The sequence below is a fragment of the Rutilus rutilus genome, assembly GCF_951802725.1.
Source record: "Rutilus rutilus genome assembly, chromosome: 21".
NCBI lineage: Eukaryota > Metazoa > Chordata > Actinopteri > Cypriniformes > Leuciscidae > Rutilus > Rutilus rutilus.
Window position 1 is genome coordinate 18448264 of NC_140226.1, and position 24850 is coordinate 18473113.

Genomic DNA, 24850 nt, shown 5'->3' on the forward strand with positions numbered 1-24850 from the left:
GTTTAGCCTGTAAATATGACTATATAAATGATGCATTTTGATACAGGCAAATTATGTCAGTCACATGGTCTCAATATTTTCTGATGTTGAATTCATTTTGTAAAGTGTAATTTATTCAGTTTAAAAAAAAAAGCTTGCATGATGTGAGACCAGCTTTTGAGAGTATCATTCAAGTGTCTCAACTTGCTTTTTCACACACAAATAATGCAGCTGTCCTCACAAGTTCAAGTAAGGCGAGTCCTAATTAATTCATATTCTGTGTATGAATAAAATAAAAAGCAAGCCAATGAAATGGATTCCAAAAAATAGACAAATTTAAAATGAGTGAAGGTGAAGCACATCGTCTGAAAATCACAGAAAATATGGATTTTAACTTAAAATACACTCAAGCACTCGCATTTAATCCCAGCTTTCAAAATAATACCAACAAAACTAACTTTATTAAAGCTATGAGTATGAGATGATATAGAAACTGAGCTGTTATTACCTGCACACCAATGAAGATCACCAATGTTGGAATACAATATAATGTCCTCTTTTTGCATTTGATTATTATTGTGTCAGCTAACTCAATTATAAAGCTGAGTGCAAATCTTTACATATACAGTAAAACAGTAATGTACCATGTAAGGGACCATTGACAGAGAATGCAATTTTGCATTCCACAGTGCTGCTTTTCAATAATTGTCTGTTAATATGTGCTTAATGGACACGTTCGATTTATATTTTAAAAAAAAGCTGACATGTAAAGGGGTTTTAATGTAGATTTATTGGTGCATTTACATTAGGTAAGTGAGTACAAAGTCTGCATTCACTTCCACGCTCCTCGTTCATGTGTATGGACACATCAACACATTTATGGGGCTACTTCTGGACTTTAACTGTTTGGTGAAATGGTAGTTTAGCAGCATGGTTCCAATCCAAGCACATGCCCCAACACTCTTCCCAGCAAACGGTTGTCAGTTCGGTACCAGAGAGTCGGCCTGCAGTGCGTTTTAGCTGGACATCATCGTTCAGATCACCAGATGGTCCTTTTAACCCCTGCCCACACTGATCTCTTAACACCCTGTGCGGCCTTCACATCAGCCCAGTGCAGACGTGGGTTGGGCACATCGTCCTCCGCTTCAGGTTCCTTACGGGCGCCGAGCTGCGGTCGCGCAACCACGATGGGCAGAGGGCCCTGTTCGGCCCTGAACTCCACCACATTCAGCTGCTTTTTATCAGATAGATTCTGATGAGTCTCCTGTAGAGGGACAGGGGAGAGGTAGTCAGTTCCAAGCCAGTTTAGAGTGTCCTTAGTTTCCTGTGATCATGCATACTTAAGGTCCTAGTGAACAATGGATTAGTCTGTACTTGTGATCTCTCTCTCTGCACAATTCCCACTTCTTCTGGGATCCAATGAGAGAGGACTCGGGATTGCAGTGATGACTGGAATTACATGGATTTAGCCTGATCTCTTTCCGTTACTTTAAAAAAGGGTTATCAAACAGCACAAATGCTGCAGGTGAACATCATTTGAGTAAAAAACACAATAAAAACAACAACAACATCTGGCCCACTGGAGAGAAAGGATACTAGCACTTTTTTTGCTTTGATTGCACATTTGAGTAGCATTTCAGATGAAATAATTCACCTTCTATTAGTTTATTTTAAGGTAAATTACTTTGAAAAGACTCCACAATAACATCTTGTTGTGACAGCTTATACACTATCAAATACATGACTGGTGCCACCACGTGTTCCTGGAAGAACATTCCCATCAACCATCAGTCTGATTTTAGTGTGAGAATAAAGAATGGAGTAGGGGCTTAAACAACATTGTTATTTACCCATAATATCTTTCTGACTTAAGAGGTAATTAATGGTTGGGTTAGAGGTAGGGTTAGGTTTATCATTTATCTTCATTAGTCAATATTTACATATACCAGTTAAATCTCAGTAATCTTAAAGGTACACTGTGTAGGAATTTTTCCCATCTAGCGGTGAAATTGTGTTTTGCATTCAGACGAATAGTGCTCTCTAGCGCCTCGCTAACGGTAGCCGTTATGTACCAAGAAGCTATGACAACATGTCTTCCAATAGCACTTCATCGAGTTTTCTGTCGGGTGATGAGGTTTCGCTGGCCAAGCTTTTTTGACGACGAGAATTCCTTCTCCTGTGGCTCGGCATAAGTATGATCCTGCATTATGAAGTACCGTGCAGTGCAGCCTTTCAAATTTGCCGGGGCAGTGACAAGCGCCTCTCACTGATCTCCTTGTCCGTTTCAGCTGGTTTTAGTCACGTGACGCTGGCTCTGAACGAAAACGCGTTGTGGAAACGCGTTGAGGTAGGCTAATGCTTTTTGTCCCTCTCTGCTATTATAGTTTTTCAAAATGGCGGAACGACATTGAAGCCTCCAAGGACTTACCTGTCAAATGTAAATAAAGATAAGAAATTCTTCGCTTACGAGGATAAGTCAGATCATTGGCAGAGGGGATTTTACACCAATGAGAACATATTTATGAATAAAGAATGATTTTAGCTAATAAAATACTTAAAAAAAATTACACAGTGTACCTTTAATAATACTACAGCTACTTATTTAAACCAGTTAAATATTATCATCAAAATTGCAAGTTTTTTCAACAAGTAAACACTGCTATATTTTAAGCAAATAGTCAGTAAATAGTCTACCAAAGATGTTGATGCAGGGACATGGCAAAATCACAGTCACTATTTCAAACAAGCCACTGAGACGTGTCCAAAGACTGATCTTATAGGTTATGGTACTGTTATTATCTCTCACCTGATTGGCCAGGCCATGGAAGAGAGCCCTGGTGATGTTGAGGAGGTTGACCGAACCGTCTACTTTTGCGTACATATCCTCTATCCCAATCAGTTTACAGAGAGTGATCACTGCCCGATGACAATGCAGACCATAACCTGATAGAGAGAAAACAATAGAGGGAGAAGGTAAAGATCTTTTACAAGTTTTTATTTATTTAGTTTTTTACTTTTGAAAACAAAATTTAGTCAAGACTTTGTCAATACTCTCATGTTCATTAATATCAGGTAATTTTATTGAGACTTGTATGGCACAATTTAATCAACAAAAATAACATCTAAAGATAGAGTCCACCCAAAATGAACATTCTGTCATCATTTACTCATCCTCATGTTGCTCTATGCCTTTCGTTCTTTTGTGGAGCATAATAGAAGATCTTTTTAATAATGTGGGTTTCAGGTCCTATTGACTTCCATTGTTTTTTCGTCCATACAGTGGAAGTCAACAGTAACCGAAACTGTTTGATTACCAACATTCTTCAAAATATATTCCAAAGGAAAAAAATTGTCAAACAGGTTTGGAATGACATGATGGTAGAATACAATTGTTTGGGTGTACTATCCCTTTAACTAAGACCATTATACTGTATGTGGTTAGGTAGTACATTACAGACCATGTGCATTATTAATACCTTGCTATTTTTTATCTTGACATTTTCATTAATGGTACATTTTTATTAAAATTGTTTATCATCACATTGCATCGTTTCATCTTGAAATAAAAAAAACCTTAGTCAATTGACATTTTCATGGGTGAGATTAACACTGGAGGAGAGAGAGCAAAAAGAACAGACATCCAGAGTAAGTGTGATCCCAGGGCTGTGTTCAAGAACAATATTAAACACAAATTACAAGACAGTCTACAGATGGAAAAGGTGGCAGATCAGGTTCTCTGCGAGTTTCAGGTCCAATCATAACAGTTCCCGCCAGGTTTCATTACTTAAGTGTCAGAGGTAAGACGTGGACTCTGAGGATTTGAGTCACATCAGACTCAACATCATAATTTCAGCTCTGATGTCTGAAATCATTAAATCCATTGTGGCTCAGACTAGACGTGAAGGGAAATCTGATACATTTCCTTGATAGTTTGAAATGACAACGTTTTTTATAACTGCCATTTTTGCACTATTAACATGCAGTACTGACTGACGTCACAAGTGATGCACACAGTCACAAAAAATCAGAGATCATTCCTCTCAAAATCTGATCCAAAGTGGGCACAGTAGCATGCGACTAGGTTTTGGACTTGAAAATGTGATGAAAAGAATCATACTGCAAAACATACAGGATAAGCTCTAACATAGTGGGCACATAGCTCTGTTATTACGCAAACTGTGATTGATTGTGTGAGAGTTACCTTTGTTCTGTTTCTTCATTCTGAGTGTGGTCCTTTTAAACTTAGACTCCATGTCATGATATACTGCACATGAGGATGAAAAGATAGACATTGACAACACATAGAAAGAGAAGTCTGCAAACTCAGAGTCATATGACACTTTCTCTCTCGAGTATAAACCTCTGTTGAAAAGTTTAGTTTATGTTTTTAAAAAAGTCTTTTGCTCACCAAATTTGATTAAAAAACAAAACAATAAAAACAGTAACATTGTGAAATATTATTACAACTTAAAATAACTGTTCTATTTCAGTAAATAATAAATAAAAAAAGGTAATTTATTCCTGTGATGACAAAGTTGAATTTTAGCATCATTACTCTTGTCTTCAGTGTCTCATGATCCTTCAGAAATCATTCTAATATGCTGATTTGGTGCTCCAGAAACATTTCTTATTATTAATGCTGAAAAAAGGTTATGTTACTTAATATTTTTCTGATAAATAAAATTTCAGGATCTCAAAAGAACAGCATTTATTTGAAATAGAAATATTTTAGTGTATACAAAATGCATTGTAATATTAGTTAATTACATCAAATTGTTTTCTTTTTTAAATGAGGTAACCATTTTTTGCATTATTGTACAATTGATTAATTTTTTTAAAGGGGTGGTATAATGCCCTTTTCACAAGATGTAAAATAAATCTTTGATGTCCCCAGAGTGTGTATGTTAAGTTTTAGCTCAAAATACCCCACAGATATTTTTATATAGCATGTTAAAATTGTCACTTTTTGAGGGTGAGCACCGTTTTTGTGTCTGTCCCTTAAAAAGCTGCTGCTCCCGGCACAGGGGGCGGAGCTTCAAGAGCTCTTGTTCTTTTACCTCACACAGACATGCGCTGAAAATTTCAACGTTTATGTTCAAACCGGAGTCAGACAATAATGGAGAGACTCAAGAAGGAGTGTGACAACATGTAGAATGCAACAGGACGTTTCTGAATGGTTAGTTGATTAATTTATGTAGTTTATGTGTAGTATCTTCTAGTCATTGATTAGCATATTCTGTCGTGATAATCTATAAATCGCGTTCCCAGGGGCGGGGTTTATGTAAATTTTAGGGTTAGTGATGTCACTAACCCGGGAGGAATGTCGTGTAGTCCCTACCAGCCGTTTGTTGTAGTCTTTAAAAAAACTATTTCTTTAAAAGCAAATATCTTCCTTTGCTTTGAACTTTGAGCGTTGTGACTTTGCAGATGTTGTGACTTTGCAGATGTTGTTTATGCTTAAACAGCAACATTACACACTAACTAAAGTTATAAAAGTGAAAACATAAACCATTCATAAAAAGTGAATATTAATATTAATGACGTTGCTTCATTTCATATTGCCTGCAAAATCAATGTGAAAGTGTTATGAATTCAATATACATCACCCACCCCCCCAAAAAAAGGCTCTCAAAATACAAACATTAAAACATGGAAACTACATATGTAAATTATTAATGCGACACAGTAGAATCCTTACAAGAATCGTCTTAAATTGCACAAGAGCACATATACAGGAGTGATTTACAATGTCTGTTTGTTATATGATAGACAGTGACGCACATGTGTAACATTCGCACACAGAGTAGAGTGTGACTCACTGGTATGGTTGTTGTATCTCTCAATGTAGTAGAGATAATGCATGGCTCGGTTCTTTGCCTGTAAAACAAAGCAGCGTATTTAATGTCAAGATGATTTCAGTGTAACCTGATTTGGTAGCTCTAACACTGAAATGCTGAAGGTTCAGAGTGTGCCATGGGAACTGAGGAGTTCTTGAGCTCACAGCCCAGTTCTGTCATTATTGTGCCCTTGAGCAAGTCATTTAACCTCAGGTTGTTTGAGAGGAGAATTGTGCCTGCAGTGAGTGTCCGTTATGTGACTTTGGGTGGGCGTGAAATAATGTATGCATGTGACTTGTGGCTTACTTTTCTAAGTGCGGTGTTCTTGTCTGCTGCTTTCCCCAGTGCAAACCCTGCAGAGAAGCAGAGAACAAAACAGCTCATTGACACTGATTATGGCCATTGTATTTTTCCCAGCCTCATTTTAAACTACTGCATTATTCCATATACTCCAGACTTAAGTGCAGAAGTGCATATTTTCAAAACCGACTAGTCAGTGAGTTATCTGAACAACTAGTTGAGGCTACTTTAATAAAGAACACCTGCTGTGAACACACAAGGCTTTCTACCTTTATGAAGGACAGGAATTGCATTAATCTTATGTTTTGTTTATAAATAATAATCATAATTTTTAAGATATGCTGTGTTATTTTCATATGAGTGGATTTATTGCTAAAAATAAATTTATTGCTGAAAACAACAACAACAAAATTTATACAGGACCTGAATCTAGATTAAGAAATTCAGGCAAGAGGATCATCATTAAATGTGTACGTGTCCGGATTTACCTGCGACGCCATTTCCATTGCCCACAGCGACCAGAGCACTGATGGATCTCTTCCTGCTCTCTTTGGCTGTGACGTTAAACACACTCTTGACCTGTCAATCAAATAACAAACATCACACATGAATTGCCAATAGCTGCAGGGGCTTGATTTCTGTTAAGTGTACTTCCTTAAAGCAACCAGCAGGAGGCAGTACAAACCTATTAGAAAAGGCTAATATGCTCCATTGAAACGCATCTGAAATACTGCAAGTCAAGTCAAGTCACCTTCATTTATATAGCGCTTTTAACAATATGGACTGTCATCAGTTATTAACTTAGGGGCCGCTAACACGACACCATTCTAAAAGAAAACCCTTAACGCGCTCCGGCCCGCTCATCCGCATAACAACAGTGCCTGGTGGCTCGAGAACACAAACCTTGTGTTAAAAACTTTGCAGTCGTTGTCTCACACACACACACACTCTCTCTCTGTCTCTGTCTCTCTCTCTGTCTCTCTCTCTCTCTGTCTCTCTCTCTCTCTGTCTCTCTCTCTCTGAGATGTGAGTAATTGTATAATATAAAGTAATACAGAATAAAAGCATTCTTGCTCCCGCTCCTTACTGAAATCTGTTATGTAAGGTTTGCTGTAGGAGTATTATTGATATGATGAGATCTTTGTGCTGAAAGAAAAAGCCACCCACTGGCAAGAACTAAACATGTTCAGATGAAGTTACAGGGTGGATTTAAGACCGTTCAAAGAGCTCAAGAACAAAAGTTATATAGCTGATTATGTTCTAAACCAGCAGTCGGCAACCCTTTGAAGTGCCATATCTTGTTTCATTATTATATTCGTATCTATTGGCGCTTTTCCACTGTATGGTACGGTACGGCTCGGTTCGGTACAGCACGCTTTGGCGCATTTTCACTGCATGGTATGGTACGGCTCGGTTTGGTACGGCTCACTTATGGCGCATTTCCACTACATGGTACGGTACGGTGTGCTTCGGCTCGCTTTAAATGGTACCACCTCTGTTGAGGTTCCAAGCGTACCGTACGGTACCGTACCGATACTAAAATGTGACGTGAAAACACTGCAGATCACTGATTGGTCAGACAGAATCATCTCTACCAGCGTCATTGTATTTACAACACGAGACACTAAACCCGCTAGATTTAAATAGCCAGTAGACAACAGCCAACGCTGTAACACCTGTTTTAAAAGTATTTGCTTAAAAAAAAGAAAAAAAAAAAAAAAAAAAAAAAGAGTATAAACTTAAAAAAAAAAAAGAAATGGCTGAATCGTGGTCAGTGGACGAGGTGCAGACGTTCCTTTCGTCAGTTGCCGAGGAGTGGATGGGGAAACACGGAATGAAAAATTCGCATTTAATATGATGTCATGGTAGTAGAGATGGCAACTATAACGATCACTTTGAAGCGGTACTAACTGCAGTGGAAAAGCAACCGAGCTAAAGCGAACCGAACCGTGCCGTACCGAGTCGAGTTGTACCACACAGTGGAAAAGCGAAGCGAGCCGAACCGTTCCGCGCCGAGTCGAACCGTACCGAGCCGAGCCGTACCATGCAGTGGAAAAGCGCCATATACATACTCATCATATTCTGCAAGAAAGCCTTGCTTTAAACCCTTGGTTGCAGTAGAGTCTCCTCTTTTTTATAATAAAGTATTATTCTGACAGCAAAATAACTACATCACTCAAAGTGCCCCTGTGCAACCCACTAGGCCAGTTTACATGGTTTATCCACACTGCATGGTTCATTTGGATTATTTGGCTTTCATACAGTTCATAATTAAATAGACAAGGTTGTGTGAGGATAATGACTGCCACAAGAGGTAGTTCCGCATGCGAACACAAGGGAGTTTAACATCTCTATAGTAAACAGCTAAATAAAAAAAAAAAAACAGTATTAATCTCTCTTGCGCCAATGGTGGCACACATGCATAAGATTGCCAAGGGTGGTCCTAAATCTTCAGTATCATTTAATTTCCCATGTTCTGCTGTTTTTCTGTTTATCAGTGATTCTTCTCAACCCTTTTGGTCACTTTTTGAAGTCCAACTTCATACAATTAAACTACACTTTGGGATCTCATTTCAAGTGCATAACTGAAAAAAATACAACACCGTTCAAAAGCTTAGGGTCAGTAAGATCATACTGACCCCTTACTACTTAGTCATTATTTTTTACCTCAACACAAGCCAGTAAAAGGTCTATTGATAAATGGGTTATTTCTAGAATCCAAGTATGTAAACAATCACCTACAACCCAATCTGCATCTCTAGTGCACCCAGGCTGAGAACCACTGTGCATCCAATGAAATACATGTGACTACTTCATTATCTCACACTTAAATCGCTAGATATTATAATTGGTGACACTCTCTCTAAGATCCACTGTAGTCATTTGCTCGGTTTCTAGATCACTGAGGTCTCAGTAACGGCACACTGTGGAAGCACTAAACAAAAACGATGACAGGGGACAAAAAGAACAACGTTTTCTTAAAAAGAGAGGGAGAGTTGGGTGGGGGAGACTCCCACCTGCATTTGGTCAGTGTGATGCTGAAACACATGCCATCTGTTCAGACTGCTTAGACAAACACATACACACCACCTTCAGTAAAAGCAAAACATTTGTTCATCTGAAGGAAAACCGAACACAAAGGTTTGTATAGACACATAACTGTACACATCTGCTCATTAGCTGTACTTGGTCTAGGTCATGTCATTATGTAATCACGGCAACCGTTGTCCTAACCCGCAATTATCATTTTAATGAAATGCAATAACTCCACCTCTGTATGCTGCTCAGGGATAAAAGAAAATGCACGAGTGTGTTTATCTTTGCTAATCAGCCATTATAAATTACATGTACTACATCCTCATAACAAAGATATGTCAGACATATTAGCGAACCAAGATTATATAATATAGCTCTTCTCAAATCCCATTTGTAACTAGAAATAATTTCCAATTGTTTCCTATACTGTTGCAAATTTGGGTGTCACAGTGCTCATTTTGTATATTTTAATACATGCTAAAGAGAGCATAGCTTTCTTTGGTGAGAAATTGTTTGTATGTGTAATGAAATGATGCATGTATGGGACTGAGCATAGAGTGTAAAGTATGTCTAGAAAGTAATCTGGACTACAGTGTAAAATATGTAGACAATGCAACCTTGGCTACAGCATAAAGAAGTGTTTCTCAACCGGTGGGACAACCCCAAAGTGGGTCGCGAGACTGTTTTGAGTGGGTCATGGAGTGAAGTCAAAGAAACAACAACAAAACTCCTTTCAAAATAAAAGTCTTACATAAAAAAAAAAACATTTAGAATTAAGTGCATGAAAGCTGTTGCCTCTTCTGAAAATACTTTGCTCTTCTGTCAGACAGAACACACTTTTCCATTCCACTGCGCTACTTTTACAGTGTACTTTTCTATGTAAACCCGCTAGAAGGATGTTTTTGACCGATGCGCTAGAGTCTTTTGCGAAGCCTTTTGCATGACACGGCATTCTAAAAACGCGACAGGTTATTATGGACGGTGTCATTATTATAACAATATTTTCTTAACTTGTTTAGGGCCAGTTCACAATGAATGCTTTTTTTGCGGTTAAATTACGAGAGTGCAACATAGTTACGTTGTCCATTAGCGAGTCATGAAATTATCAAAAAGTACCAATAAACTAGGATTTGAACGCAGGTATGATGTTCACTCTATTCATCAGGATCAGTGTCCATATGTTGTATTAACAGTTCTTGTTAGTATTGTGTATTTACAATGACAACTGTTAGTTTCCGTAACATTCCCTCATGTTGTTCCAAACCTGTATGAGTTTCTTTTTTCTGTTGAACACAAAAGAACATATTTTAAAGAATGTTGGTAATCAAATAGTTGATGGTAGCCATTGACTTCGATAGTAGGAAAAAAAAAAATGTGAGGGTGAGTAAATGATCATTTTTGGGTGAACTATCCCTTTAACCCAAAATATGATTAATTTTAATATTTTTGATGACTGTGTGGTAATTCATACCAACTTAACTTTGTTGTATTAACAAAAACTAGTTTGGAACTGCTATTTAATAGCCTTACCTTAAAATACTGTTTTATTCATCAGTGTTAGTGATATTCTTACAATTTATGTGTATGTTAAGTAAAGTGGGACAGTACATTTTTTTAATAAATACATTTTCTTGGTTCAAAATCCTCAAAAAAACATGGCTTAATGACCATGGGAAAATGTGGGCGCCATGGCCAAACAAGTTAAGAACCACAAGTGTAAACTTGACTACAGTGTAAAGTAGGACTAGACAACAAATTCCATATATCTACGAAAATGAATAGAAGCCATATTTCATTGCATGTTTCAAACTGAAGTGTGACTGTGTTCTTTTAAAGTACATAGGTGTTCTCACTGTTGTAGAGTGTCTCAGTTCACAGTAAATGCTGCCCCACACAAACCCCATCTCTGCATGTTCTGTGAGTTTGGATCGCTTACAACCGCATTTGGGAATACAATATGCTCCAACCAAGTTTTCCGCCAAAATAAGAGCTCTATGATTTAATATTTGAAAATAAGTTATATTACTTTCCTTAAAAACCCATTTTACAGTGAGTAATATTTCTTATAGTAACATTTATAATTTTGTTTAATGAATTATAATAATTCCAACAAAAGTTAAAAAGCATTGCATTATTTGCAGATTCATTGGCCTTGCTACATCTAAAATTGGTTGTTTGTTAGGTTTTTTAATGCATTAGACCTAGTCAATTTTAAGGTGTAAAATGTAGTAGTATATAAGAGTAGTATGACAATAACAATGTAATTAACTTGACAATGTTAAGTGTGACTGTGAAATGGTGTGTAAGATGCGGTAAAGGGGAATGAGATCATTTAACTATTACAAGACATGATGAACTGCATATGGGAGCCTAAAACTGTAAAATTCTTCCTCTTGCTTTAATTTATCTTCATAACCATTCTATCTTCTTATCACTTCCCTTTAACTATCAGCCATTTCTCTTGCCCTGCTCTGTCTGTCTCGCTCTCTCAGTCTTGCTCATGTATCATCCGCTCTAGAGCACTATGGCTCTCTTCCCTCTCTCTTGGCAGACATCGTGTGTCCTTGGGAGAGGTTCTTGGGTTTACAGGAAATATTTGGCTTAATTAATGTGGCTTTATAAGTACTTGGGCCCTGTCAGACTTTACTTGTGCCTTGTCTAGGACACCCAGGGGACTGCGAAATGGAGGAAAGGAAAAGCGCAGCACTTTAAATCCATGTCTGATAATGTCACCAAGCTTTTCAAAACCACTTCAAATTAATCTGCACCCAGAGACGGAGGTCCTGGAGAACAGCAAAAACTCTTCATTTCTGTGCAAGCCCGCTTGTGTGTGTACTGGGTTCTCTCATAAGCTCTGGGGGTAATGTGAGGACAACACGCCACCATGTGCCCGGTCACATGCGATATGTTGTTCTCCAGACTCAGAGCTAATGTGCTGGACACTGCAAAAGACTGAGGGGGTCTGACTCACAGTATGTGGTGGTTCATTCTAGTCACTTTTGCCAGCGGCCCTAAAACGTCAATCAAAATGACAGAACGAGAGAAATGGGAAAAGACAGAGCAACAGAAAAGTTCTGTTCTAAACCCCAGAGAGCTGCCTTTGTAGGCAGTATTTTAAGGCATCACAGCAACGTTCTTGACGTGAATTCTGTTTTTCAAAAAGTAGGTAACTTAATTACGCAACCTCTTCAAACACATCCTTTTGGCAGCATTGCAAGCAACCTTTAAAGAGTAAGCAATCCTATAATGCACGGTGACAAGCTCAGTGGAAAAAATAAATCCAAGGTGGATTTGATTCAGTAATTATTGAATTAATTAAACACCATGGAAGCATGTTTCCACCTTGCACAAAAAATAAAGTTTGGGGTTAGATTTTCTTTTTTGAAAGAAATTAATACTTTCATTTAGCAAGCATTAAACGCATTAAATTGATCGAAAAAGACAGTAAAGACAATTTATATTTCAAATAAATGCTGTTCTTTTGAACTTTCTATTCATCAAAGAATTCTGGGGAAAAAAAGCATCATATTTTCCACAAAAATATTAATGAGGACAACTGTTTTCAATGTTGATAATAATAATAAGAAATGCTTCTTGAAGGCCAAATCAGCATATTACAATGATTTTTGAAGGATCATGAGACACTGAAGACTGGAGCAAGGACGCTTAAAATTCAGCTCTGCCAAAACAGGAATAAATTACATTTTAAAATATATTCAAATAGAAAACAGTTATTTTAAATTGTAATAATTTTTCACAATATTACCGTTTTTACTGTATTTTAGATCAAATAAATACAGCCTTGGTAAGCAGAAGAGACTTCTTTTAAAAACATTTTAAAAAAATCGTACTGATCCAAAACCTTTGAACGGCAGCGTAAATATTAAACTTCGTGGCCCTAGCAACAAGCTCAAGTATCAAGGAATCCAAATTTGCTTTTACCTAGTAACAAAGAATTATAAATAAGAAGAACCAGTCATAAGATAAAATAATGTAATGAATCATGCCACCTTTGCCATACACTTCTATAAAAGCTGTTGTACTCCTTTGATCTAAGGGATTCTCTGTGATTGATATGAGATCCACCCGGCTGTGATTAAAGTATATTCAAAGGCATTGTTCGGAGTTTGTTTGATTACTGCTGCACGGCCGACTAGACTCTATAGATCTTACTTCCATTCCCAAGTGACAGTGTTTCCTGGAGCACTAAAGATCTTATTTCCATTCCGAAGTGATGGTGCTTAAGTGGGACACTAGAGACCTTACTCCCAAGTGTTCAAAGGGGGCAAGGCGTTTTCCGACTTGAAGCAGGTATTGAAGAGGAGACGCCTAGTAGAGTATATAAAGTTGTAAGTGTCGCTTGGGTGTCGATTAGGAGACGCCCTCAGGTTAACTTAGGGCAGGTGCGTAAGGGAAATCTACCACAGCACCGAGGCAGATCCATAGGTTTTGAAACACAGCAAATGAGAGAAAGAGAGAAAAAGAGGACAATTCCCCTAAATCATCAGCCTTCATTTTGATCCCTTGCAGTGTTCAGATAGGGAAGAAAAAGCTTTGGCTGTAAAGCTGTCCACTTCTTTGCCAACAAAGCTTTATGTAAATGAAAGAATCAGAGGACAAAAGAAAGACAGAGAATGCAGTAGACCAAAAAGAGAGTGAAAGAGAGATGAGGACCTGAGGTGAATTGTTGTTCTGATTTCCTTTCTAAACTCAGCAACATTTCTCTGCCAAATGAGTCTTGTGGTGCCAGCCAGGGGCTCTACACAGAGATTTGTTTATCAAACGTTCATTGTTGTGTATAATTAGATAATTCTCCTGATACTACACACTACATGATAATTTTGTGCTGAGCAGATTTTGTGCCCCGACTGCCTCCCATTTAGGAGTTCAAGAGACTGGTTCAGAAGCTCTGAAATACACACATGCAATCACATACACGAGGGAGATACACACACCAAACAATAAACACTTTCTCCTGATTCTCTTGAATTCAAAAAAGATGAAATGTTGCAAATATCTCCAAAGAACATCATCACTAACACACTAGCTCTGTTTCAAACCTATTTAGCTACTTTTCTAGGCAGCATTTTAAGGCCTTTTCTCGACATAAAGGCTGTTTTCAAATAGTAGGCAAAATGATGCTGCCTCTTGAAGCATTTTACTTCCTTTTGGCAATTCTAAGGCAACACAGTGTGTATCCTTTGTGGATAAAGCAATCCAAAAATGCACTGTGACGACCTCAGTGAAAAGAAGCCAAGGGAAAATGTAAGTGTTAAATTTGTTTTCAAATGTAATTTATTCCTCTGATGGCAAAGCTGCATTTTCAGCATCATTACTCCAGTCTTCAGTGTCACATGATCCTTCAGAAATCATTCTAATATGCTGATTTTGTGCTTAAGAAACATTTCTTACTTTTATCAAGTAATTGTGCTGCTTAATTGTAAACAGATTTGTGGAAACAGTGACTATATTTCTTCAGGATTCTTTGATGAATAAAAAGTTTAAAAGAACAATTTATTTGACAAATCTTTTGTAACATTAGAAATGTCTTTACAGTCACTTTTGATCAATTTAACACATTTTTGTTAAATAAAAGTATTGATTTAAAAAAAAACAAAAAACAAGCTGCTGCATATTGTGTAGATAAATCAACCAGAAAGGCCAAACCAGCACAAAAACTCAATCTCTTGTCGTTGGTAGGGGAAAATATAATATTAACTTAAAATAACAATTCACAATCCAATCAATCAAAGATGCAATACACATAGAAACAACTGGAAAATTACCATTGCCATTCAATGCAAGTATCATAGTGTCTGTAAGCTAATTTGCAACATTCATCTGTAGAACGGCATTTATAAACTACAAAAATTTAAAACAAATTAAGGGGGGGGGGGGGGGATAAATGAGTACATTTTAATGCAGTTTCATGTTTACAAAATACATGGTTCTGTTTGTACTCACCTCTATCACGCGCGAGTCAAAATCTTCGTAAGTTTCTAAAAGGAAAAAAAAAGGACAAAGCACAGTCACAACTTTTTATAAAAGACAAAACACACCAAAGGTCATTAGCACAGGTTGAGATTGTGAAAAGGGCTCACACATCCTATTTGTTTTTGATCAGGGACAGCAAACGTGTTAAATGAGATTAGGTGAGTGTTCTGTTATGACCTCTAACCCCAGGGCTCTTCGGTTGCTGCAGTAACTCATTACAGGTGTTTCATTTTGCCTCTGAGACAAGCATATTTCCTCGATTTAAAGGAGGGGGTGTTGCTGTTGTGACTCAGGGGTGAGAAGTTGTTGGAACAGATCTAGACATGATTTAGACTCCAGGCCTCACCGTCGCTGGGCAATCCATCACCACGACTACTAGAGATTGCACCTACATCCCATCGGCCAAACAGACGGCAGGAAATACATTCGCGCGGCAAGATGGTGAGCGGCAGAACAGAGATGAACAGCTGTGTAAATTACAAGGAGATTGCACTTTCTGCATCTCGTTTCGCCGTGTCTGAGTGTTAAAGCAACCGAAGCGTGTAGATGCAGGTGTTGCGCCATACATCTTACTATATGGTCAAAGACTGTGTACACACCCTTTTTAATAAAAGTGTTTGCCTATTTCAGATACATTCATTATAAATCAAGTATACAGCTATACATCTCCTTGACCAAGAACTTTCAGTAGAATGGGACAAATCAAAAAGGTACACACACCTCCGTTGGGCCCCGGATCCAGCGGGCCAAGGCTTATCCCACCCCAGGAGTAGCCGGTCCAGCCTCTCTCTTTCTTTATCTTGGTCTTCCTGCGTTTTTCCCATTCATCCCTCTGGCGTTGCAGGGCTGCTGCCACCTCCTTCTGCTCCGCCTCTCCTCGCTGCGAGGGTTTCTGGACGGACCCATCCTTATACACCGGAGTATTCAGACCGGGCCACAGGTAGCCAGCACGACCTGAAGAGGACACAAGAAACCATTTAAGTGCATGCACTTAATGTTACTATAGGTTTCTACCTTCTTTCAAGAAAAGCCTCCATGAGAGAGTGTGAGAGAGGGAGAAAAATAAATCGATAGATTCCCCTGAGGTCTTTTTAAGGGAAAGTAAATAATTGCACTCGATAACTGTGGCACTCAGTGAGTGATGTCAGCTTAGAAGATGGTTAGATTCCAACGGGAGATATAAACCTCTAGACTTGAAGCCGTGATTGATATTCATTAACTGGAATGGTGGGCGCAAACACCTCAAGAAATGGACAGCTAATGGTTATTGCTGTTTATAGCCATTTTAATCTAGTGTTGGCCTTAAATCTGTCCAGAGAAAACCAAATCTGGTTATCTAATAAAAGTAGTTCTTTTTTTTTTAGTTTATTATTAAACAGCATTTTCCTTAATGTTTGATGTACTATGCAGACCAGAGATGCAAGATTAATCGTTAAAAGATCACAATCTTGATTCAAACACCCACATGCTTTTATTCCTAAATGACGATGATTCGGCTATGTCTTTTAAACTTGACAAGTATGATCGCAGCGAACTTCGAAATTTGAATTGGTGCTGCCACTGAGCCAGAGAGAACAGTTGTCATGTATAGGTATGAAACGTCTTCACAAACAGTCTTTTCAAAAACGCAATATCATTATGTGTTAAAAACATTCAAATGATCAAGTACTTGGATAAAAGTTAATAGTCCAGACATGAACACTGATGTCTACGATAGCGATAGAGTAAATCACCTTTTGAAAGTAACTTGACACTTCAAATAAATATTGTATCAATTACATTGTTACACCAGTAGGTAGCAACAAGTGCCTGTTCCAAAATGCTTATTTATCCGGATGAAACAAGTAAACAAATGAAACAAGTAAAGTCTTTATGAGCGAATCATTGAATCATTCATTCAAACTGCTTTTTTTAATGAATTCAAATTAATAAAAAAATTTTTTTAAAGAATTAACATTATGTCAGAACCATTAGTAAATTTGTTTAGTTGTCTATTCAGAATAGTGATCTCTATTTTAAACAAAAACATTGTGATTCTCAATTTATCCAGAATAGCACAGCTCTAATGCAGACATACATTTCCTTAAAAGTTCACTACACAAGCTCACTCAGTTCACTCAGATCATTTGTATGCTGCAAAAACAGGTCATAAAATGGTATATCACCATTTGCTTGTCCACACTTATATATCAATGCATGCTTATACAGTGTTTCTGATGAACGGTAGTGTGAACTACAATGGTGAGGATTAGACAATCATAACAGAGATAATTTAGAAGTCTTAAAGTAGCAAACAGTAGCAAAAACCGCCTGTTTAGAGTGGCAAAATGGCCATGTACACTACTGTTTAAACTGGCTAAGGGTCAGTAAGATTTTTAAATGTTTATTTAGTAAAAAAGTGGGATGTACCTTCTCCAAGGTTCTGGCCTCTGTTGAGATCTTTCTTCATTTTACGTTTGGTTCTCTTTCCTCTTCCCTTTCTGGCACCAGCACCGGACTCGGCTAAGACACCCCGCCAAAGCTCATCCGCTGTCACTAAGGGAATAAATGGATGTGAATAAAAATTACATACACCTACAGCAACACATCATTCACTAACAGTCTATTAGCACTCAAACATGCTCAAATAAGGTGAAGAATAAATAATAAACCCTTGGTATCGTTTTAACCAGTGCATTTAACAACTGCACACTAAAATGTAAATTTCAGCTGTTGGTTTTACCATGCAAGTATGAACTTTTATCCATATTATGTGTGTATGTGTGTGTGTGTGTGTGTGTGTGTGTGTGTGTGTGTGTGTGTGTGTGTGTGTGTGTGTGTCTGTGGAGAGGGGTTGGTAATCTGGGACATTGGGAGTTGTTTGATGTTGTTTTGATTTAATTAGGACTTAATTAGATGAGACCGAGAGGCCTGCCAGGCCTAATGAAGCATCCGATTCCAACAAAAGCAGTTCAAGAAATTTCATAATTCTATCTGACAACCAAACATCCCCAATACACACTGACGCACATAAAACCGAAGCATTCAAAAACGCACTTATGCTGGTAGACTCAACCACACCATCTGCAAGAGAGACACTGAAGGCACATCCCTATGCAGTTCTAAAAGTTTAAAACAAAACAAAAAGTTTTTGGATGCACAGATTTTTCTTTATAATTGTATCATTTTCTTAAGCTTGCAATATGTTAATGAAAAACTGTTCATGTCTCAAGGAGCAGGTCCTCATGAAAGCAGACAAGCAAAAGAGATGCGGGAACAAACGATGTTGCATATATTAGAATAAAGGGGCTCTTAAGCAGATGTTTTTTTTTATTCACTCAAATTAAGAGTCATATTTATATTCAGATTTCATGGTCCAGCAAAGATGGTTTGTTGACTCGCAAAAGACTGTCTGTGCATCACTTCTACAATAATCTCCATACTAGCAAGATTCATGTAGAAGCAAGCCATGCCCCATGACCTATAAGTAATTTTGCTACCATCGGAAAAATAACTTTAAAATAAAATCTAAAAATTCATGGTCCATAAATGAATTGCTGTGGACTGCAGATTAGAGGTCTTCTAGAGTCCTAAAATCTGTAGCCGACCCGAATCACTTCTTACCGAACCCAACATGCATAAATCATTTTTTTTAAAGAAAAACCCAGCCGACCCAATGGCATTTATTTTCTAACCAGACTGGACCAGAAAGTAAACGGCACCGACGTGTCCACAGCCTGCAGCCTTGCAGTCAGTCAGGAAAAAAATGCAGTGTCCTGCTGACTGATTTGGCTGCTGCTCCATTACTTTCATTTATTTACTTATATTATTGCCTGCCCAATGGATACAAGTCATTTCTGAGTTCTGCTTTCAATTGTGACCAGTAGATCGGTAAAATAAACATGATAGCTCGATAAAAATTAAATGAATCATTTATTTTCATTTCATTTAAATAGAGGCCCTTCATTTCATGCAATTAAACAACATATGATGTAATTAATTCCATTAAAAATGTATGATTTTATAGACCATTTCAAAATATCTAGGGGACATTATTTATAAAGCTGTGCTGAGATGTTTTGCGCTATGAGGATTGGAAACTTGTCATTTAGAAGACACTTAAAGCAACTTATGGTACAGTACATGCAGGGATCGTCTAAAATCAGCTAAATAAAGCATATAATAGCATGCTTACATTTGTTGAAGAAGCTTGAATGTCTGTTCTGCTGCAGGGCGGCAGTGACTGGAGCATACTGGGTGGGACTGCGTCTGGCCAAGTGGGAGAGGTGAGCAGCGTCCCCTAGAGCTCTCAGTGCTCCGACACCTGGTGACAAGAGAGACAGAGGACAGGACATTTCTTAAAGTCGGTGTAAAACGGAAGTTGCAATATTCTTTTCTTCCCTATTGTGACGTATATCAGAGTGAAGCAGCTTCTTAAAAAAGAGAAAATGTAGGGCAGGAGTCTTGATTTAGTCCATCGGGAAACGACTGTGGTTTGCTATTGTGACATGTGAATGACAGGTTGCCCCGCCGTTGCAGCAGTAACACATCAATAGAGAAGAGATGTCTCTGCAAGAGGGAAGTTATTTTGATTAAAAATGACAAAGGCACATCATGACATGAAAATAATAATAATGTGCACAGAATCTTCAATTTTGATTTCACTGTGGTGACATTTAAAAAAAAAAGAAAAAAAAAGTTCACTATCTACTCCAAACACTTAAATTGTTAACCATCACTGCATCAGATCACCTAAAATACAAAGAAATTACTGAGTTCCAAAGACAATAAAAACCAGTGGTGTAAAGTATTTAAGTAAATGTAATTAGTTACTATACTCTATATATTTATAACTATTTTGTAGTTTGATTGAGTATCAAAGATATTAGCATTTTTGAATAAGTACTCTTTGCTCCAGTACATTTGTGATGTACAATAAAAACATTTTTTTTAAATTTCTTAGACATTTTTTAGGCCATTTTTATTCCTATTTATTTGTTTCCTGTTTGTACAGCACTTTGAATTACTTCTGTGTATGAAATGTGCTAGATAAATAAACTTGATGAGTAAAGCAGGGTTCACACTGTACAATTTTAGCCATGATTTGGCAGTCTGAGACAAGTTATGAGAATCCTAAAAGATTCTTTTGACCCTAGGCTAAAATATGTAGTCTTTGATTACTAGTTTGATGTTTTCGCAGACAGCCAATTAATGACCACTGCGATAAAATTTTATCTCCATTAAAATTCTGGCAGTGTCAGAAGATTTGACACACAGTGCTGCAGTGACTTCGACAACAACCGTCAAATCAAAACCGACTGCCAAACCTGATGACTCAATTAGTGAGACAACAACAAACCACCACTTGCTCCACACACATCTTTATTTTTCAGTTTTATTTTTTAAGAAAAGCCATGATCAAAATTAACGCGACAGATTTTTTTGTTGTTGCTAGCCACCATTTCTATTCGTGTGTCCGTTTTTAACGTATCTTGACTGACATTAATGACATAAATGAGATGCATGGAGATGTACATGGCTGCAGCCGGTGATGAGGCTGAAACCAGCATGTCCAGTGCAAGTAGGCTTTGACTACTTAAAGGTGCATTTGGTAATATTTAGGAGGATCTGTTGACAGAAATGCAATATCATATACATAACTATGTTTTCAGTGGTGTATAAAGACCTTGCATAATGAACCGTTATGTTTTTATTACCTTAGAATGAGCCATTTCTATCTACATACACCGCGGGTCCCCTTACATTGAAATAGCCATTTTGCGCCGACATGTTTCTACAGTAGCTCTAAATGGACAAATGCGTTTCGTCACTATGTTGTTCTTCGTGCAAAGAAGCTAGCTAAAGTCAGCGAATAAAACACTGACACAATGATGAACAAGTAACAATAATATTAGCAATAACATATCGTTTTTACTGAATAATTAAGTAAACATAATGTCTTAATTTATCTTTGTAAAGAAACCTCATTGCTTAACTGGCTACTCTCTGCTGTCTCAGACGACGACATCTTTTCCTGTCGGCCACTGTAACTTTTGTTGGTTGCAATTCGCAACCTCACCACTAGATGCCACTAAAAATCACACACTGCACCTTTAATTTTGACTATTTAATTTTACTTAACATAAATTTTTTTATCCGTTATATTGAAGCAACCGTTTTGAAGAATATTGGTTTGCTTGTGCCCTTTTTGAGCACTTGAGCTTAAAGGTGCAGTATGTAATATTGAGTTGAAATATTAGGAATGAGCACAAGTGACAATGTAGGGCGACGAGCCGTACACTCTAAGTTGATGAGTTGATTTATCAGCGTTTTAACATGCCTCTGGACATAGAGCTTTTTAAATGGATGCCGATGATTTTTAGGTCGGGTAGAATCTGCGATCTCTGACCTAGTTTGTTTGCTGGCTTCCATGGCTACAATACGCTGCGTATTCTGCCAAATGGCAACTCGGGTGTCGAAATACTATTGGGCAAATTGGCAAAGTGCGGTATGGCACAGACCAAAGCAAAAACAGACATTCCGACACGGAACGCACATTTCAAAGTACAATAACTGGCTGTAGCTTTGTTTTTCAGAGAAAAATGTGAACATACAATGTTTATTAAATCTCTGCAAACATATTCATTCAAAAAGATTACATACAACATTTTTAACTGAGACTTGAGTGTTTGTAGATGTTTAAGAGGCTAAGTCAAGTCAATTGCAATATTGTTCAGTTTTATTTCGACTTTAGAAAATAAATGTGACTGCTTTCTTGTTTTTCACAGGCATGTCTCGTAGGTGTTGAGCAGTGCATCTTTGAGCCTATATTCAGTACAAGTAAAATACTTAAGTACTGTTAATATCAGATAATCTAAGGCCTGATTTCACAGAAAGGGCTTAGATTAAAGGCACACTATGTACTTTTTCGACACTAGAGGTCGTTTATTCAAAACAAAGGCGTAGCTTGATGATGCCTTGATTTTGCTGAATCATGGTTGTCTTGTTGTCTTCACCTCTACAGCCAGCGGAGAATACGACAGGCATCAGGCAGAAATCATATTCATGGATGACTGGTAATGTATTAAAGATGTATTAACGTTACGAAAGCTGTTGGAGCGGAACGATGCCGCTGGAGCAACTGCTAATGAGAGTCAAGCACGACACACAGCTTGAGAGCAGTGGAGCTTTTATTATACCGCAGACGACCGCTTCTGCTTCTTCATCCCATGCGTGTGTGAGGTAACAGCGCTGTTTTATCATATTAGATACATTTGAGTGTGATAAAAGTTGTAATAATGCTACTCTGTGCGTTCGCTCGGCGGCTACTACATGAGACACTTGTTGCAGTGAGCTAGATCGATATTAGGCATGGTAAATATGGTACTCGCAGTACATCAAGAAAAACGAGATTTAAACAAAAAGACTAACTGTGTTGAGCTGTATAACAATGATTCGCTTTCTGTTGATGAATGTATCCAAACAGTTGCTCACCTGTCTAATAAAACATAATATATTAAAGCGTCTTTGGTGTTTCCATGGTTTCTACAAAATAAAACCAGAAATCGAGTGTAACGCGGGTATTATGTCATTGATAGGCGACACATGGACACGGTCCGTGTTCTGTTTAAAACTGATTATTTCTCTGGATTCTTAGAAACATTTCGGATAATGCAAGTACACAAATCAACAAAATATATAACATTGTTTTAGTGTTTTTTTGATATTTTGATGCAAATATCTTACATAGTGTGCCTTTAAGTCGGGATTAAGCTTTAGCTAAATTAGGACATTTAAGTAGCTTTTAAAAACATGGCTTAGAAAAAAAATACATTACTGATGTGCATATTGAGGAAAAACTGTGGCACTGACACATTTTAAGATACAGTGCAAGGTTGCTTTCAGTAAAGACTCAAACATGTATTTTAGTCTGGGACTAGGCTTAAGCCTTGTCTGTGAACTTGGGCATAGGACTTACTCAAGTCGTATTAGAAATAATGACTTTTAAGTAACTTGTAATGTAGTCATTTTCACTGTTTCAAGGTTAAGGTATCTGTAATTTTACTCAAGTATTGCTTTCAGGTACTTTTTACACTTCTGATAAAAACAAAGAAGCCCAAAGATATGATATCAAAGTTTCTGAAACGGCTATATTGAATACACTAGTCATGGTATATCACATGACCACTTCCCATACTAAGCAACTGCTTACATGAAGTTCTCCACATAATGTCATCTCATACTTATTTAAAATAATATAGACAAGACATAGTGTACACAATATAACAATTGAAGATAACATGACACACATACTGTAACTAGTAACACATGCTTCAAATATCAGTGGTCAATATGACAACTGACTGACAGCTCTGGCAGGGATGTCTAGGGTGGTATTTATTTAGGGCAGATATTTTGTGCTACCTATATGATGCTATGTCATTTTAGAGTTAAGTATTTATTTACTACAAGATTTTAATAAGGCAAATCATCATATTTCTTCTGCTCTTACAAGGACCGCTAGCATGTTCACACAAGTTTTTCTTCAAACCTCTTATAATCTACACACTCTTTACATTATCTCTCACCAAACATAAAGATATACGCTCAATAGAGTTATGAAAAAAAGTTAATTCAACAAGAGATCTAATCAAAACGCACCTTCAAATGACAACCGGAGGACACTGCACAGCCTTGTGACCGCCGCCATGTTCGGATGCTGAGGGGTCCTTAAGCGTAAGCGGGCTGTTCAAACTTGTGCCTGACCAGAATTACAGAAGCGAAACATTTAACATTTTTAATAGCTTCATTATTTTCAGAGTAGTTAAATGTACAATCGTGCCTTTATTAACACTTAGTGAGTATGACAACCACAGTTTAGTAGCCCATAAAACAACAGATTGTATAGATATTTTACATAATGTTAGCCTAGATATAGTTTTAGACATGTCGACAATAGCCCTATCAGAAAATAAAGTCATATGGTTTTGGAACATGAAAGTGAATATTTTTGGATAACGTAGCCTAATCCTTTTTTATGGCTATTTTATCAAGCATATGTTATAAGTAGGCTATGGGCCTAATTTTGGATGTTTAAGCCCACGCATGAAATTACCCCATCAAAAGATAAAAATGCAACATTGGCAGTGAAGAGCTGCAGGGCTATGATCTGAAGCTGTGTCTTCTGGGACATTACACCCATCTGCGCTCTGTGCTACAGCGTTAGAGTGGAGGATTGACACCTGCATGCTCAGAGCCTAGATTCATATCCTCTAATCAGCAGCTCCATTATCAGCTGTAGTCAGACTCTGTCCTGCTCAGGTTGCGTCTGGGGGAACCAGCCGAAGAGAGGTGACTAGGGGATCTGAATCATTGCAAAAGTGCTCATAAATAGGAATACAGAGAGTGGATATCAAGGGAAATTAAAAGTGTAAGAGGCTGCATCTCACTGCACTTAAATAAACACAAATTTGGGCACTAGCAATCGGCTTCTTTTAAAAATTGCATGGTACATTGGTGACTTGGTTATGAGTGGCATGATTATGAGGTTGCACATTAAAATCAATTCAGACATTACACAAATAAAATAAAGCAAGCGATAAAACAAATAGTACAAAATTGCTGAACATAAATTGACAAATAAATAGAAATAAAATTGTGTCTTTCTAATCTTCTTCTGTCACCTCTTATTCAGGGTTTTTATTGTTTACTAAAACTAAAACCAT

At 37.5% G+C, this 24850-nt stretch overlaps 1 protein-coding gene across 1 annotated transcript; it reads right to left on the bottom strand.

The window, feature by feature from the left end:
* Positions 1–751: 751 nt before the first annotated feature.
* mrps5 (mitochondrial ribosomal protein S5) lies at positions 752–23888 on the bottom strand. Its single transcript, XM_084393660.1, has 11 exons — positions 23787–23888; positions 19321–19449; positions 17556–17681; positions 15867–16100; positions 15117–15151; positions 6605–6695; positions 6123–6169; positions 5799–5856; positions 4181–4243; positions 2786–2922; positions 752–1243 (listed from the first exon to the last, which is right to left on the bottom strand). The coding sequence occupies exons 1-11, from the start codon at positions 23833–23835 to the stop codon at positions 1019–1021; spliced, it is 1194 nt and encodes a 397-aa protein (XP_084249786.1). The 5' UTR covers positions 23836–23888; the 3' UTR covers positions 752–1018.
* Between the last annotated feature and the right edge of the window lie 962 nt (positions 23889–24850).

Excerpts from the sequence above, each read along its gene's own strand:
- mrps5 (XM_084393660.1), bottom strand. The coding sequence starts at position 23,835 with ATGGCGGCGGTCACAAGGCTGTGCAGTGTCCTCCGGTTGTCATTTGAA. Across the intron at positions 19,450-23,786 it reads CCTCCGGTTGTCATTTGAAG|GTGTCGGAGCACTGAGAGCT; the intron begins GTGCGTTTTGAT and ends TCTTGTCACCAG. Across the intron at positions 6,696-15,116 it reads TTGACTCGCGCGTGATAGAG|GTCAAGAGTGTGTTTAACGT; the intron begins GTGAGTACAAAC and ends TTTGATTGACAG.